At 53.4% G+C, this 15,828-nt stretch overlaps 1 protein-coding gene across 2 annotated transcripts in view; it reads right to left on the reverse strand.

The window, feature by feature from the left end:
* RALY (RALY heterogeneous nuclear ribonucleoprotein) overlaps positions 1 to 15,828 on the reverse strand; it is an 85,144-nt gene that overhangs the window by 6,622 nt on the left and 62,694 nt on the right. For both annotated transcript variants that reach the window (XM_065031816.1, XM_065031815.1), the window contains exon 3: positions 1,120 to 1,384. In XM_065031816.1, coding sequence (XP_064887888.1) covers positions 1,120 to 1,375 — 256 coding nt within the window. In that variant the 5' untranslated portion in view covers positions 1,376 to 1,384. The remainder of the gene's footprint in view (positions 1 to 1,119; positions 1,385 to 15,828) is intronic.

Below are 15,828 nucleotides of genomic sequence, written 5' to 3' on the forward strand. Positions count from 1 at the left end.
CATCTTTCTCCAGCTATGTAAACAAGTGTTGCCCGTCTCTTGGCTGCATCTGCTGTATCTGTCTGGAGCATCACAACGAGCTCCTTTGCTCCCCAAGGCCCTTTCATCGTATCTCCGGGCTCTGCACAGGAGGGCTGGGAGCATCCCCGCACGCTGCGCTCGCCTCGGTCTGCAGCTCCACGCCCGGACCGTACGACAAGTGGAAAGAGGTTTCTGGTATTGGAATAAACCACAGACAGAAACAGCACACTGTCTCAACAGCAGATCTAGCACACAACTTTTTATTTCAGACCGCTGTGCCAGAGGCAGGTGGGAATGGGCTGCAAATCGCTTTCCTGGGTGCCCAATAACCACCACCTGCAGCAGGCTTGGAAATAACAATTTTTCATTAAAAATACTGTCTCCAGTTCCAATTCTCGGCTTAGAGCTGGTGGCAAGAGCTTCTCAGCATGTGACACTTCAGAGCAATCTGCAGAATAAGGATGCAGCTGGGAGCAGCTGGGGTGGTTTTGTTTGTTATTTCTTATCTCACAGCAGTGCAGATGAGACACTTCCATGTGTCCGGGGGGAGTGATCTTGTTTAACATCACCTGCCTAAAGTTAGTCTGAGCTAGTCTGAGTTAGACTGTCACCTCTCTTGACAGGCCTGGTCCAGAAAGAGAACCCGACAATGTCTTTTCCCATCCTTGTTCTTCCCCACCAGATCAAGGACAAGGGCACAATTCAGAACTGTGTTTTAGCTTCTACAATCACAGCCCAGCCCTGAGGGTACTAAGAACGCCCAAGACCAGCCTCGCTTCTGATGCCCACACACAGGAGACCTGGGCACCTCCAGCCCCTGCCTGAGCGCTGTGGCAGGAGCGCTGGTCTCCAGCTCCATCACAGCTGTTCCTGGCCACGGACCCTGCTGATCCTGACTTCCCAGCCTGGCCCCAGATCCACCTTGTCACTATGTCATCACTGGGCTGTGCTGACCTGCTCGCCATCACTGAACCTGACCCTCATCTGCAGATGGATGTCCCAGTCTGGCCTTGGACTGGCCATCCTTTGACCATCCCCTAAGGAGCAACCAACCCGTGTTGCACCTGGACACCCAAAGTGGTTGGAGAAGCTCCTTACCCAGCGTCTGGCCAGCAAGCACCCGTCCGTTCTCGCCCAGGACGGCGGCGCGCGCGTGCCGCTCGTTGGAGTACTGTACGAAGGCGTAGCCCTTGTGAACCGAGCAGCCCACCACCCGGCCGTACTTGGAGAAAATGGTTTCCACATCGGACTTCTTGACCACGGCTGTGTTGAGATTGCCAATGAAGACTCTGGAGTTAATGGACTTGGGGTCATTCTTGTTCGTGATGTTGCTCGTCTGCACCTTCAATGACATCTTGAAGACCTGAATGAACAAATGGAGAGTCAGGGAGGTGTGCAAGGGAGGGGTTTACAAAAAGGGCTGGGGGATAAATCTCCCGGTAAGCCTGGAGTGAAGGAACCAGCTCCTCAACTTCAAGCAGTCACAGCTGGGGGGATCCCGTCTCTGGGGAGCCCCTGTGTGCTAGGGGGTGACTGTCACAGCCAGCACGGAACTCCTGCTGGAAACCTGTTTATCAGGCTTGCTGGGTAGAAGCTGGTTGCTTTTAGAGCACAAAACAAGTTTTTAAAAATTTACATCTTTAACGCTACTGTATGAGAGCTTTTACCTCTCTATACTTAATGACAATCCCAAGGACCGCTCTTTATAAAGCAGTTTGCATTCAGCACCTTTGCTCATGGCCAGGCTGAGCACCTCCCAGCTCAGGCCAGTTCTCACCACGCACAGGGACACGGCGGCAGCTTCGTCCCTACGGACCCGCACTCACAGCTGCAAGTGGACTTGACTTTTCTGGAGGCAAATGAAGGGATTTAAGTGGTGAAGCAGCCCATGTGCTCCTGTCTCGTATCCGCACTCTGCTGCCTGCCTGTGCACGTACTCACTGGGCTCTGAGTTGTGTTTTTGTGAACAGGAGGTGTCACTGTTTGCTTGGGAATCACTGAGCATCCGCCAGACGAGCTGGAAGCCGCTCCAACCCGCTTCCCGCAGCTGCAAGGCACCATCCTCGACTTTCTTACCTGGGGTGTTTCACGGGCAGCCCCTAAGAACAGGTTTCACCTCTGAGGACCAAGAGGACCAAGGGGCAAGGCTGGAAATTGCACGAAATTAAAGGTGGTCTGGCTGCCTGCTCACATTTCTGCAGCAAAAATTACAGCTGTCCTAAGAGATCCCTTTGATTTTCCTCTTCCAGAAACAGAGGGGGTGCTTTAGGATCGCTATTGGTGCTGCATAAACCGTGTGTGGTTTGTGGTTTTCACCCGGGAAAAGTCAGCTCAGAGCTGTGGAAGGTATTTAACGATGCACATCGAGGTGCTGCTCTTCCCCAGCCCCTCGCAGCAGCACCTGGGTGTCCCCAGCTCCAGGAGGTCACTCAGCCTGGCACAGGGGATGCGTGGCTACCACAGGGCCATGGTGTCCCCTCCCTGGTAGTCCCCAGGGTCTGCCCTGGCACTGGGCAGAGCTGAAGCACTGCCTGGCTTTGGGGTTTGGGTCTCTGGGCTCAAAGCCCAAGTGTGTCTGAGCAGCTTGGTCCAAGCTGGGGACAGTGACAGCTGCCTGACTGAATGGGTGCAGCCCGGTCCCCAAGCCCTGGCAGGGTCTGCCCGGGCACTGACGCCGGCAGCCCGGGATGCTCTGGCTCTGCCAAGCCCTAAACCACACAGTGAGTCTTTCCCACACTCCTCACTAGGCAGGTAGAGCCTGGGAAAAAGCCACACATTTCCAGGTCTGCTTTTTGGGGTTGCACCCAAAACCTTCAAAAACCCCAAGCCCTCCTTCCTTGTCTTCTCCTGCACTGAACTTCCCCCCAGGACACGAAGTCCCTCGTTGCTTCTATCTCCTCTTAAACCCATTAGTGGGGATAACTCATCACACCTGTCTCACCTCTGCCCGGTGAGCCCCGGTTTGGCTCCTGGGGTGATGGATGTCCTGAGGTACCCGCTCCTCGGGATACCCAGTGGGGCCGCTCCTGCCCATGGTCCCACGTTGCCTGCGGGTACTTCTGCCCACACAGACAAGCTCCTGCAGCCCCTGGCTCTGTGTCTCCAGGATCTGAAACTTCAGTCCAGCACGGAGGCAAAGAGACAACAGAGGAGACTCACGCAGCCCCACGTGCAGATGGTGTGTGCAGCCGGACCTGGGGAGACGGGGCACTCAACACCGATTGCAATCAATGCGCTCTGAACAGACAAGCTGTGATGTGCAGACCTCCACCTTTTTAATTGTGCTTTTGAGAGCACAAGTGCTGGACACTCGACTCCTTTCAGCATCAAAGCCAGAGCACACAGAGCGCTGGAGATACCTGGCCAGGCTGAGAGTCTACGTGGAGCAGAGGGAGGAGGTGATGGCACAATAAACTCATCCAGCTCTAACCCCTGTTGCTCTATTAACCCATCGCTGAGCCTGGAAATGATCTCCCTGCGAGATCCAATAAAAAAAATGTAGACTTTGAGTCTGGCTTGGTTTATTTTCCCTTTCACCCTTATAGATTAAAAGAATCAGAGACTTTTGTTTTACTCATTTAGAAACAATTCCGAGCAGACACAGTGTTCCTAAAACAAATGGAAAAAATAACCAAAGGACAAGAATTTTAAAAGCACATGAGTGAATTAAATTCTCACATCTCTGCCAAGTGGTGCCCAGCCTCTCCAGGCTGCTCCAAGTTCCAGCCTATATAATAACACTTGTTTAATGCAATCTATTTTCACATATTTTTGCAGTGCAGTCATGAAGACGCTCACCAAGGAAACTGTCCCCAATCCTGCTGCAGAAGTGGACAGACACAAGAGCCAAGGCTGCTTTCAGCTGTTTGCTCACGTTGAGTACCCAGCCTGAGCCTCGGGGACTTGTTTTGCAGAAGAACTTGCACAAAGCCGGGCTGGAGGCTGCTCCAGGACGGCCAGTCCCAGGAAAATCCATCCTGAACCCGCCGGGATGGCCGAGGCTCGGCGGGACCTTCACGGAGCCCGCACACACGTAGGGTGTCAGCAGCTGGGTGGCCCTGGTTGGTCTTGCTACGTGTCTGACCTGGTGTTGCAGGACAGTGACTTCAGCACGTGGCTTTACACTTGGTGACTCCTGGAGTTCCCAGTGCCTGGCGCCCACATTTTTGGTTCAGACTAAATCTGTTCTGGCACCTCCTTCACCCACACTAGGCCGTGGCACATGGATACCCCGGTCCCACTTTGCTCCTTCCCCTCGAGATGATGCACTCCCATTTCTTCATCCTCGCTTAGCCGCCAGAGTTTATGCAAGCCTTCCACCTCCCCACGGCCTCCGTTCCCCATGCCCAGTCCTCTTGCCCTTGGAGCCCCACCACCCAGGTTGTGTTGCTTTTAGACACCACCCACATGGGCTGCCATGTCCAACCTGGACGCCAGGATGCTGCAGGAGACCATCGCAAAAGCCTCCCCAAGGCCAGAGAGACGTCACCCATGCCACATCCTCAGCCACACACTTTGCCACAGAAAGCCAACAGGTTGGTGAAATGCAGCCATGCCATTCCCAGGTCTGGCCCAGCTGCAGGCATGCAGGAGGAATGCTCTCTTCCTCCAAATAAAACACAGTGCTCAAATGAAACACACCTCTGGATCTGTTTTCACACTCCATCACTGTTGCTACACCCTGAGTCCCAGCTTAAGGAAACCCCTAAGCTGTTGCTCTTTGCCCAAATCCTTCCCAAATACAACCCAGCCCAGCAGTGTGTTATTTACACTGGTCTGAATCTCTGCCCAGCTGTTTGCAGTTGCAAACACCAATTACATCAGGGTGCTGAGCTCCTTAAGCCTGTGTAGGAGGGACATGGGTTAAGCTGCCTCTGTGCATGGGAACAGAAAATACTAGCTGGAGGATTTGGGTAGGATGGGGGGTGTGTGGGGGCATAAAACACGTGTTTTCCCCCAAATCTAGTGGGTTGCTCCCTCTCAGCAGGTGTAACATGAGCCAGCTCTGCTGCTGCCAATGGACCCTCCACTCTGTGGGTTTGCTTTAAAAATCAAAGAGCTGGATGGAGTCGAGGTGTTTCTCAGGTCGACACTAAGGTACCAGATGGATCTTCACTTGGAGAAGAACAATCCCTAAGGGACAGCCCAAGGTATGACCCTAGGTTGAGGAGGGTTCTGCTGCCCCTCTGCTCTGCCCTGGGGAGACCACACCTGGAATATTGTGTCCAGCTGTGGCCCCTCAGTTCCAGCAGGACAGGGAACTGCTGGAGAGAGTCCAGCGCAGCCACCAAGATGCTGGAGGGAGTGGAGCATCTCCCGTGTGAGGAAAGGCTGAGGGAGCTGGGGCTCTGGAGCTGGACAAGAGGACACTGAGGGGGGACTCATTGCTGGGGATCAATATGGAAAGGGGGAGTGTCAGGAGGATGGAGCCAGGCTCTTCTGGTGACAACCAGTGACAGGACAAGGGGCAATGGGTTCAAACTGGAACACAGGAGGTTCCACTTAAATTTGAGAAGAAACTTCTTCCCAGTGATGGTGGCAGAGCCTGGCCCAGGCTGCCCAGGGGGGTTGTGGAGTCTCCTTCTGTGCAGACATTCCAACCCGCCTGGACACCTTCCTGTGTAACCTCATCTGGGTGTTCCTGCTCCATGGGGGGATTGCACTAGATGAGCTTTCCAGGCCTCTTCCCATCCCCGACATTGTGGGAGTCTGTGATGATCCTGGCTGCCATGCAGGTGGGAGGGTGTAGGGGATCCCGCTCCTCTCTCAGGTCTTTGTTCCCCCATCCCCACCTCGCACCCCCCATCTGGCTCCTGCGACCTTCCCCCAAGCTCTCTGCAGCTGGACCAGCGTGTGTTTGTCCCCTGTGCTGTCTGTCTCCTCCCTGGTGCGATGGAGTGAGGAGCTCAGCACCCTCCTCCCTGGGCAGAGCGTTCCCCTCGGCTCCCTGCTGGCTTCGAGGCCATGTCAGGACACGGCAGGTCTGTGCGGGAGACGTGCCTGTGGCTGACGAGCGATGGGACGGGGCCACCAGATGGCAAACTCAAGGTCAGGCAAGGTGACGGCCACGCTGCTGGGAAAGCCTTGGGAGGCAGCCAAGGAGGACCTGACGTCTCTGCAGATGGGATGCTGTCCCCGTGCCATCTGCTGTCCTGCCCAGGCGCGGCGCGGGGCTTTGCCAGGGACCTGAGGAGCTGGGACTCTGGGCTTATAGCACAGCATCGCTCGGAGATTTTGGGCACCACCAGGATGTCCTTCATTTAACAAGTGGCCTGCACCGCTCTCATTTCACAGCTTATAAAATACTGAGTATTGTGTATTTGAAAACCCCGTGCAAAGTGCTCTTCTGCTGCCCCACGCAAGCCAGGCATCCCCTGGAGAAAACAGCCCCCCTCACCTTCTCCGTCCCAGCCATTAAGGCTTTTGTCTTTCAACATTCATTTTGCACCACTTATTGGCTCCCTTACTGTAACAACTGGAAAAGGACATTTTAATCACCACACATTAATATTTCATAGTCCAGGTAAGTGCGTTCCGGGAGAGCGCTCTGCATTGTGCCCGGACTAAACCCAGCACAGGAACCAGCCACGCTGGCTTCGTGTCCCTCCCACGGGCAACACCGCAGCAAAGCGACCGAGCACCGCGTCTCCTCAGCCCACCCCTCCGATCCACCACGTAAAACCAGCGGGCATGAGTCAGAGCAGAGTATCTTGATTAGAAAAACACACACAGCAGAGACACATATTACTGGTTATGGATTAATACTCTAGTAACTATCGCTGTCTTCAGCAGATGCATTTTCACAGCTATTATTTTACTTTTCATCCCCCAACACACAACTGCAACAAGACAGACTCGAGTTGGAAAAGACAAGAAGACAAAATGCAACTTGTAATAATAATTGGACACAGATAAATTAATGTATAAGGGGATCCTTCATCTGTAGGACCCCGGAGGACACCAAGGACAGATTGGCAGGATTATCCTTGTTCTCTGCAAGGGAAACTGAGGCCCAGACAGGAGAGGTCTGGGGTGGAGGGGTGTGTGCCTCACCAAAGCCTGCAGAAACATCATAACGATGCCTCCCATGCCCAAACGCCACAAAGACATGAGAGCGGCCTGCCTTCCTGCCTTCCTTCTTTCCTGTGCCATCCCAGCACTCTCCAGCCATTCTTTGACCATTCTTTGCAGCCTGACCCTTCCCCAGATCCCAGAACCACAGCTCTTCATAGAATTTATTCAGGCTGGACACGAGGAAGAAATTGTTGCCCTGAGGGTGGTGAGAGCCTGGCCCAGGTTCCCAGAGAGGTGGTGGATGAACCATCCCTGGAGACATCCCAGGCCGGGCTGGACGGGGCTCTGAGCACCCTGAGCTGGTGAAGATGTCCCTGTCATGGCAGGGGGGAACTAGGGGGGCTTTGAAGGTCCCTTCAACCCAAATCATCTGTGATTACCATCCTACTATGCACAGCACAAGGAAAACTGTTTGCCAGCACCAGGCTGAGAAGAAAACACAATATGGGATTAACTGAGCTTTGTACCCCAAGAAGTTAAGGATTCCCTGTGCCATTTCCTCAAGGTGCTGAGGACGCTCCGAGGTCCCACGGGGCTCCCACGCTCCAGGACAGGCTGAGCACCCCTGTGCATCCCCATCTGGATGCTGCAGCACAAGGAGGTGCAGGGACCCACCGACCAAGCACTCCCCGCACCAGCACCTCTCCTCGCCCTAGGACAGCACGGCTGGCACCACCGTCACGGTCCCTGCTGCCACTAACGGTCAGGAACCCCTTAAAAATATTGATATTCAATCCGGTAACAGCCCAAGGCCAGAACTGGTTTACTTGATAAGCTATTTTTCCTCCCTGCTTCAAGTGCCTTGCTTCACAGATTAGCTGTTTAATTGAGAGCCAGGCGTCTGAAAACCCCAGAGGCCTCAGTCTTAGTGACGAACTGTCAAAGGAGGTGGTGAAGAAAAGCCACCGCGTCTCACCACTCCCTCCTGCAGAAAGCTCTCTTTATTCCAGAGCGATGGCTCCACACAGCCAGGCTGTTATTCTCCTCTTATCACGCTTGTTCACAAAAGGGGAGATGCAGTTTTTCATCCTGTCCCCACCTCCATTCATTAACAAGTTTTCCCAACTTGGTGGCTTTCCACCGGGAGCCAGGTGACAAATGAAGACGTCCTGCAGGGACTGCGGCGCGGGGTCCACAGACCCTCCAGCTCTGGGGAAAATTTGGCACTTAGGGTGCCAAAAAAGCATCAGCAAACCTGTGCCTTGCTAGCATATGAATGTTACACCCCGGCTGCTGCACCGCTGAATGATGCACCCACCCTTTTTAACCATCTCATATACTCCTGCATAGGACAAAACGCACTCCTGCACCACCTCAGTGCTTTCTGGAGGTCGCCCCCCTGCTTTCATCCCAAACCTTTAACGTCTGTACCTGCAAGCGGCAAGAAAGATGATTTTTAAGGAGGAATAGGGTGGTTAACGCACACAAATTGGCACGGCTGGACATGGTGAGCATCTCGCTTCAGGCAGCGACCAACACAGACACTTGGCTCCAGGGGATTTCTGACTAAAATACCCCTTTTTTTAGCTATTTAAAAAAAAAAAAAAAAGCAGTTTTAAAAAGCAACACAGGCAGCTACAAGACAGAGAGACCCCACTGAGTGCACCGGCACAGCACCGTCCAGAGCACAGAAATGCACGTGCATCTAAAAGCAAAGTCCCCGCCACCCCCGGTGCCAATCATTCCTCCCCTGAGAGCTGCAAGCAATTTGCTAGTGAGTCCCCAAACACCGGAGCCAAGCTCCAAAGCATTAGTTTAATAACCAACACAAACCCTGCAATCTTTTTAATAACTTCTGAGTCCCCACCAAGTCCTGCACAGGAACCCGGAGGGGCTCAGCCCTCCTCCTGGAGAGCAGGACGGCCCTTCTGGCTGCGGTGTGCTTCAATAAACAGAACAAGAAGGAAACCAGTCCTTGGGTGTTCTGGGGAAAACAGCTTCCACGTGATTGTTAAGGGACCAGAAAGTTATTAAAAAAGAGGGATAGACAAAGATGTCACAATTATTAGACTAGCTCTGCAGGACCAGGGTTGTCTTGTGGGGAAATCACCACTATGCTGAGCAAGCTGGAGGGCCCAGAAAGCTGGAGATCAGCTCGGCGGGAGCCAGACCAGCTTGTTGTGAAGCTGCACGTTCCCTTTGCAAATCGTTTTTCCCCCTGCAAAGCACAAGTGAGCACAGCCCGATGCCTTCGCTGCGGGCAGGGTGGATCCCTGGCTCTCTCCAGTGCTGCTTTGAGCCGTCCCATCTCCTATCAGACAAGGGGCTCCTTGCACAGGGTGTGTGAAGTTTTCCGCATGCTTCCAGGGTTCCGCTGTGCGGACGGGTCGGCCCGGCCCCGCTCAGGCTCTGCTGGTGCCGACCGCTGACCTGGCTCCGGGTCACCGCCCATCTCTGACGCACCCCCGCGCGGGACCCCCAGTGCCACCCACCCCATCCTCTCTGCACACTCGGGCCACCCCACCAGGGTTATGTGGCTGGAGCAGAGATGGAGAAGGCACCGATGCTGCACTGGGCACCCCACAGCCCCCAGACATTTTTGCTCGGGGGCCACTTTCTGCCTGAGGACGTTTCCTGCCCTGAGCTCTGCAGGCTTACGCAGTGAGCCCAGTTCCAGCAGATTTCCACCCTGCACATCATATTTTTCCTTGGTAGAATGAAACTGTGTTAACACCTGACATGAGGAGACAACGCCGCTGCACCAGCTCCCATGGGAACTGCCCATGTCACATACACGGTGACGCAGCTGCAGCACCCCGGGTCAGCACTCAGCTGCCTTTGCAAGCACCCTGAAAACCCCTGGGGAATCGGGTCACAGCCATGCTTACAACCTGACCTCGTTGCCTGCTCTCCACCAAGCACTAGGGTCTCAGTTTACGGGGTGGGTGAAGCGGGGAGCAGCTGCTGCCCACCCCGGTCCCCTTCGCCGCTGTTTAGATGGAGGCTGAACCCACCCTGCGCATCCACTGTGCAGAGGAGAAAGCAAAGCTACCGAGAGGGAGAGAGAACGTCAGCCAAGTCTGGTTCACCAAAGCACATTTGCTGCAGGACGTAAGCAAGTAATCCAGACTGACACCATCAGCCTGTGGCAGATGCCGGGCTCTGCATTTCGCGGGGCTCTGGTGGGAGGGGCTGACGCTGTCCCCTCCATCCATCGGACTTTGTGCCACCTCGGACACACTGTGCATTTTCACATTGTCCCCCCGAGCCGCCCCGGGCTCGGCGTAGCTGCAGCACATTGTCACTGGTTTACGTCACCTATTGCTGAAGCACTGGGACCTGCAAGCATGGGGACATCTGTGCCCCCCCCGCTGGTGCCTCTGTGCTGGACAGCAAGGAGAATTAGTCTCCTTAACCCCTCTGGTTTTGAGCAGTATCTCCATAAATGTGGGGTTCGCTCCTGTTCAATGCAGGAGCCCAGAGAGGTGCTTGCTGAGCACACAGCAGTGTGAACAGAATTAGCTCCCTTATAATCTTCCTTCAATGATCCATCCTGCTATGCAAATAGCCTGCTTTTTAAATTTTTAATTAAAACAACAAGTCATTTCGAACTGGAGAAATCTTGCCAAGCCTTTGAAAACCTGCCTCTGATTTAAATTTCAGTGCAACTGGTAAATCCTTCATAAAGGAACGATAAACAATCAATTGCTGTTTTAATAAGTATTTAATCAGTTGTTAAAGGTACAATGGTTAAAAACCCTATCAGCTCAGCATACAGTTTATAGTTGTGCTTTGTCACCATCTGTCCTACTATTATTCGTGCCTATAGAAAGCTTAAAAATCTATTCATTAGAGCCTTAAATCACAGAATGGAATCACAAAATCGTTTTGGTTGGCAGAGACCCTCAGGATCATCGAGCCCAACCACAACCCAACTGCAGCACTAACCCAAGTCCCTGAGAACCTCGTCTAAACGCCTTTTCAGCCCCTCCAGGGCTGGTGACTCCAGCACTGCCCTGGGCAGCCTGTTCCAATGCCCCACAGCCCTTTGGGGGAGAAGTTGTTCCTAATACCCAATCTGAACCCTCCGCTTCCTAACAAGCGTGATAAAGGGAGGACCAAGAGCTCGGAGGTCTGCGATGCAGCCCCTGGCTCCCCACCTCGCCCGCCCCCGCAGGGCTGGGCTCGCTCCAAACCCTGCACAGCTCATTAAGGCCTTTTTTTCCTAAAAACCAAAAAACGACGACAACAACAAAACTAGGATCATCCTTTGACTGCAGAATATGCAAGCAACAAGTAGACTTTTCAGTAGCCTCTGCCTCTAATCGTCTCAGAAATCCCTCGTGAACAGACTAGCATGCTTTCTGACAGCAGCAAAATAAACTTTAAAGGTCAATCGAATCAGATAAGCCCAGTCTGGCAGCACTTCCACATGCAGAATTCCATGGCTAACATTTAGGTTACGTTCGAGAACAGAAACAAAATCCTTTGGAGGAAAGAATCTCTAAAAGGAAAGAAAGAAAAAAAGGAAAGAAAATGAAAAGGAAACAGCAATTAAACAGAATGTCATCCGTAATCCCACTGGTGCAAAATGCTATGATTACCCACTGGGCTATGGACAGTGCTACATGTATTAATGTAATTAAAGTCCCTTTTTACAGGCATCTGAAGCCAGCTCATTAGTGTTACCAAGATGCTCATTAATGGCTGGCCATGACTAATTTCTTGAGAACTATTCTTTAATTCTTCATCATTCACAGCCTAATAGGAAACCACAACGTTTCCATCTCCCGCTCTCCCACTCGTATGCAGTAGAGACAGGTTCTCATCAGCCACCCATTGACTTGACGTTCCTTAATGAACAACACCCCCCACCAGCCCAGATGTTGTTTTAACAGCAAATGATTTATTTATGAGGAACAGCAAGTGAACTTTCTGGGAACTTTCTTAGCTATTAACGAACGGGCGTCTTCGCTGCTGCTTTCTGCGCTTCCCCGCGTGCGGCAGAGGGGACGCGGAGTGGCGGAGCAGCCGCGCTAGAGCCGCCGGCCCTGGCCCGTCCGCCCGGCGCTCCCTGGTTTGTCGCAGCTGCCAGCTGTTCTGCCTCCGAGCAGCCTGATGCCGCACACCAAGCTGCAGCCGTGTGCTACAAGAGGCTCCGCTCCCACACGTATGGGATTCGGGCATCCTGGTGCCATTCTGGGGAAACTCAAAAAGCAAGGACAACATGGAAATTGCCATAATATGGATATGTTTTTTTTCTCATGCCATGATTCGTTAGGCAGTAACTGATGGCGTGCTGAAAGAATGGTTCAGATCCTTCAGGAAAAAAGAGATTCCACTGTTTTTTTTCCCTTCTTCACGATTTAGTCCAACAGAACAGAACACTTCTCAGTCCAGATTATTTACATACCAGAATACCAGAGGCAAAAGGATTCTTGAGATGCACATCTCCCAGCCTTTCTCAGAGGTGAATTATAAAACTCAGTTTATATTATAATGAAAAACCCCAAGCCCCTCTGTGGGTTTTGCTGTACCTAGTGGGTGGCTTTAGGAGCACTCCCAAGCGCCAACGTTGGGCCACGTCCCACCCTACACAGGGCACGACGCAGGTTCCTGCGGGAAGGACCACAGGGCAACACTGAAGTCGAGGGAAGATCTGGGCTGCAGGAGGGACCCCACTTCACGCTGCCAACCCACCGCCAGGTAACTGAATCACCCACCAGGGCCACCGGGCACCCAGAAGGAGCTGCTGCAGATGGAGCTCTGCTGATGCAATTCTCATTATCTCGCTCCACTGCTGTCTTCTAAGCACAAGTCCTGCATCCTGATGCCATGGCTGCTTGAACACACAGATGCTGCTCTGTTGCCAGCCAAACCGGTCCTGCTCCTGCCCGGGGCTGTGCGGTGCTGCCGGGGCTGTCCCCGCGTCTTCCAACACAGGAGGCTGCAGCTGGTTCTTCCAAATGACTGAGCACAAGTCAGAGGTTTCCATATCACCACGTGCCTCCTGCCACGGGGGGTTTAGCAAAACCCCGAACACCAGGAGACTTGGCAAAACCACAAGCTGGTGGATGCCTCTCCAGCTCTACGTAGCTCAAAGTCTGAAAGAAAAGCCTGGTTTTACAGATGCTGCGCCTGCTCCCATGTGCTGTGCTGCCCTTGGCATCAGTTCGCCTGAAGCCCAGAGGTGACCGATGCTTTGGGGATCTTCCCACTGGTGTCAGGGGGTTTTGGGTCAGAGATGATAGTACGTTGTCTACTGCTCTCAATCTCCACCGATACCGCCGTGCCGGTCCTGCACGCTGTGATGCTGTGTGACGGTTCAGGACCGCAAGGACTCTCGGGACTCCCTGTTGATGCTGGTTTTACCCCTTCACACACAGCGTCACCCTTCCCTTTGCAGCATTAAGCTCTCATAGAGGGGGCTAAAGACAGAGACCCCTTTTTAATAATACAGAGAACTAGTAACCCATCACTGTTTGTTGATTACGGTCATTCTTTTCTCTAAATGAGGTTTAAAAGTCATTAAAAGATTTGTCAGCTGTGACTTACGAGCTCGTCTTGCTGTAGGGGAGTGAAGCTATGACAAATTCCATCCTTTGCCATATCATCTGCTACGTGTTAGAAGTTGCCATGTTCCAATTACCAGAGACCCACTAAATCCGCAAACGAAAATCAACTCAAATATCCTACACAGCTGCTGGGGCCATTAGTCAGAGCTGGTGGGTTTCACTGCCACAGCATCGGGCTGAGAGGGCCTCCGGTATATATAGCACTTTGCACGTGTGCAGGGTGGCGTGTGGCTTTATCAACGCTCCTCATGCCTTGGGGCCACCTTGGGGAGGCGGAGCGGCTCCTGCGTTCCCGGCAGGACACGCGGCTGGGGGGCTGCAGGAGCCGCGGCCGCTGGGACGTGACCAGCACGGGGTGGCAGGTTGGGCCCAGAACAGCTCTGCAGCCCAGCGAAAAATTAAATAAAAAACATCATCTTGCTCATTTTTCTTGCTTTTAGCACAGTGGCAAAGGATACAGTCAGTGCCAAGCGCTGTGCTGCCTTGTCGGCCACTTGCAAGGAAGCCTTTCGCACCAGGGCAGCCACAAAGCTGATGCCGCACCTCCCGGTGCTCGCCACCACTGGGGAAGGGCACATACCGGATGTCACCAACCTGTCTGTGTGATGTCGGGGGAACTCCGTAGAGCTTCTTGCCAACACAACACCTAATAAAATCAATTAGATCACATTAAAGGGCAATTTGGCCCTCATCACACTTAACCTCCTCTGTGAGAGGGGTAATGGCCCATGGAAGTTTACAGCCTGTTTGGCTTTAATTAACTGGGCACGGTGGAGGCAGCATCCACAATGGCAAACCTTGCTTTCCCAGGCAACAACATCTGCCACTAAAATCTTTGGGACAAGCTTCTTCTCCCCAAGCTTTTCTCTATCAGAGGCCACCGGAGGGGTCCCGGAGGAGCCACACCAGGGCAGGGACACGGCACCGCGGTTGTGACTCAGGCGGGGCTGCCACGACGGACCAGGGCGCTGTGTCAGGAGCTCTGTGTCCTGGCTCTGGCAGTGCCAACACTGCCCATAATGCCAGCAGAGAGGCCAATGTGCCTGCTGGGTGCCACGAACTGCCCTCGGGTCCCCCACAGTGCGTGGCTGACGACCTCACAGTGAAAGCTGACTTCCTTTCATCCACCCTCCCTGACCCTGCACAGGAGCTGGCAGGCATTTATCCCGTTAACCCTGTTTCATCCTGTTTAACCCTATCAAACCCGACCTTTTATCAGCAAAACTGGCTACTTGGGACTGTCTACCACTAATCTACAGACCATTGGAGACTCAGCTGAGTCAGCGTGACGTTCAGCAGCTCTTTGCTTCCCTTCTGTGCAGGGCATCTTCGACTATCACCAAGAACTGTGGGCAGAAACAGCTGCCTGGACACGGCTGCTCCACAATTATTCATTTTAACAGTAGCAGTCATTGGAAAAGCAAAAGAAGAATGATTTCATTTTCATAACCTTGAGTTCCCCCTGTCCTGCTAGGGCGAGTTTGCCTGCGTGGTTTTCATCACCCAGAACACAGACACCAGTGCTCCTGCTACAGAGCTCACCCTGCGTCTCCCACACACGCTGAAGAGCCGGTCCCAGCACCGGGACATCCAGGGCTCGTTCTGGTCTGATGGATGATGAACCTCAACAGAGAAACCCTGGGCAACCAACCCACACTTGCTTCCCCTGGTCAGCGATCATCTGCAAACGCCAAATGAGCTGGGCGCTAATTGCGCTGCTCTGTTCCACCGGGCACCTTGCAATAAATAATGAGGGAGTTCGTTCCATCACTGTGCTGACAGCCCAGAGCCGAGCACCGGCTCTTTGATGAACAGAACCTGATGAAGTCAAATGGGCAGTTCAAGCTGGTTAGTGAAACCTTCACGGTTGGCTGCAGTGGGGTTTCAGCCATTCCCTCATTTTCCCGCTTGCAAGGCTGCTGGTTGTGCAGCAAACACACACCCTGACGCACCCGCAGCCACGACACAGATGCACCGAATGGCCCTCTGTCTCGACCTGCCCCGAGGGAACTGGCCCCCCATGGAGAACCACTGGCTGAGGATGTCCCACCATGGGTACACTGCAATGCCATGAGAGCAGTGCCCCACGGGAGCGTTTGGGCTGGACCAGAGATGCGATGGTAACAAAAAGACGCCTTGCCTTCTCATAGCTGCAGCTCATGGGGCGTCAAGTCAGCTTTTAGCACACCGGGCTATTTAAACTTTGCTTTTCCCAAAG

Source organism: Columba livia, chromosome 16 (genome assembly GCF_036013475.1).
Source record: "Columba livia isolate bColLiv1 breed racing homer chromosome 16, bColLiv1.pat.W.v2, whole genome shotgun sequence".
Lineage (NCBI taxonomy): Eukaryota > Metazoa > Chordata > Aves > Columbiformes > Columbidae > Columba > Columba livia.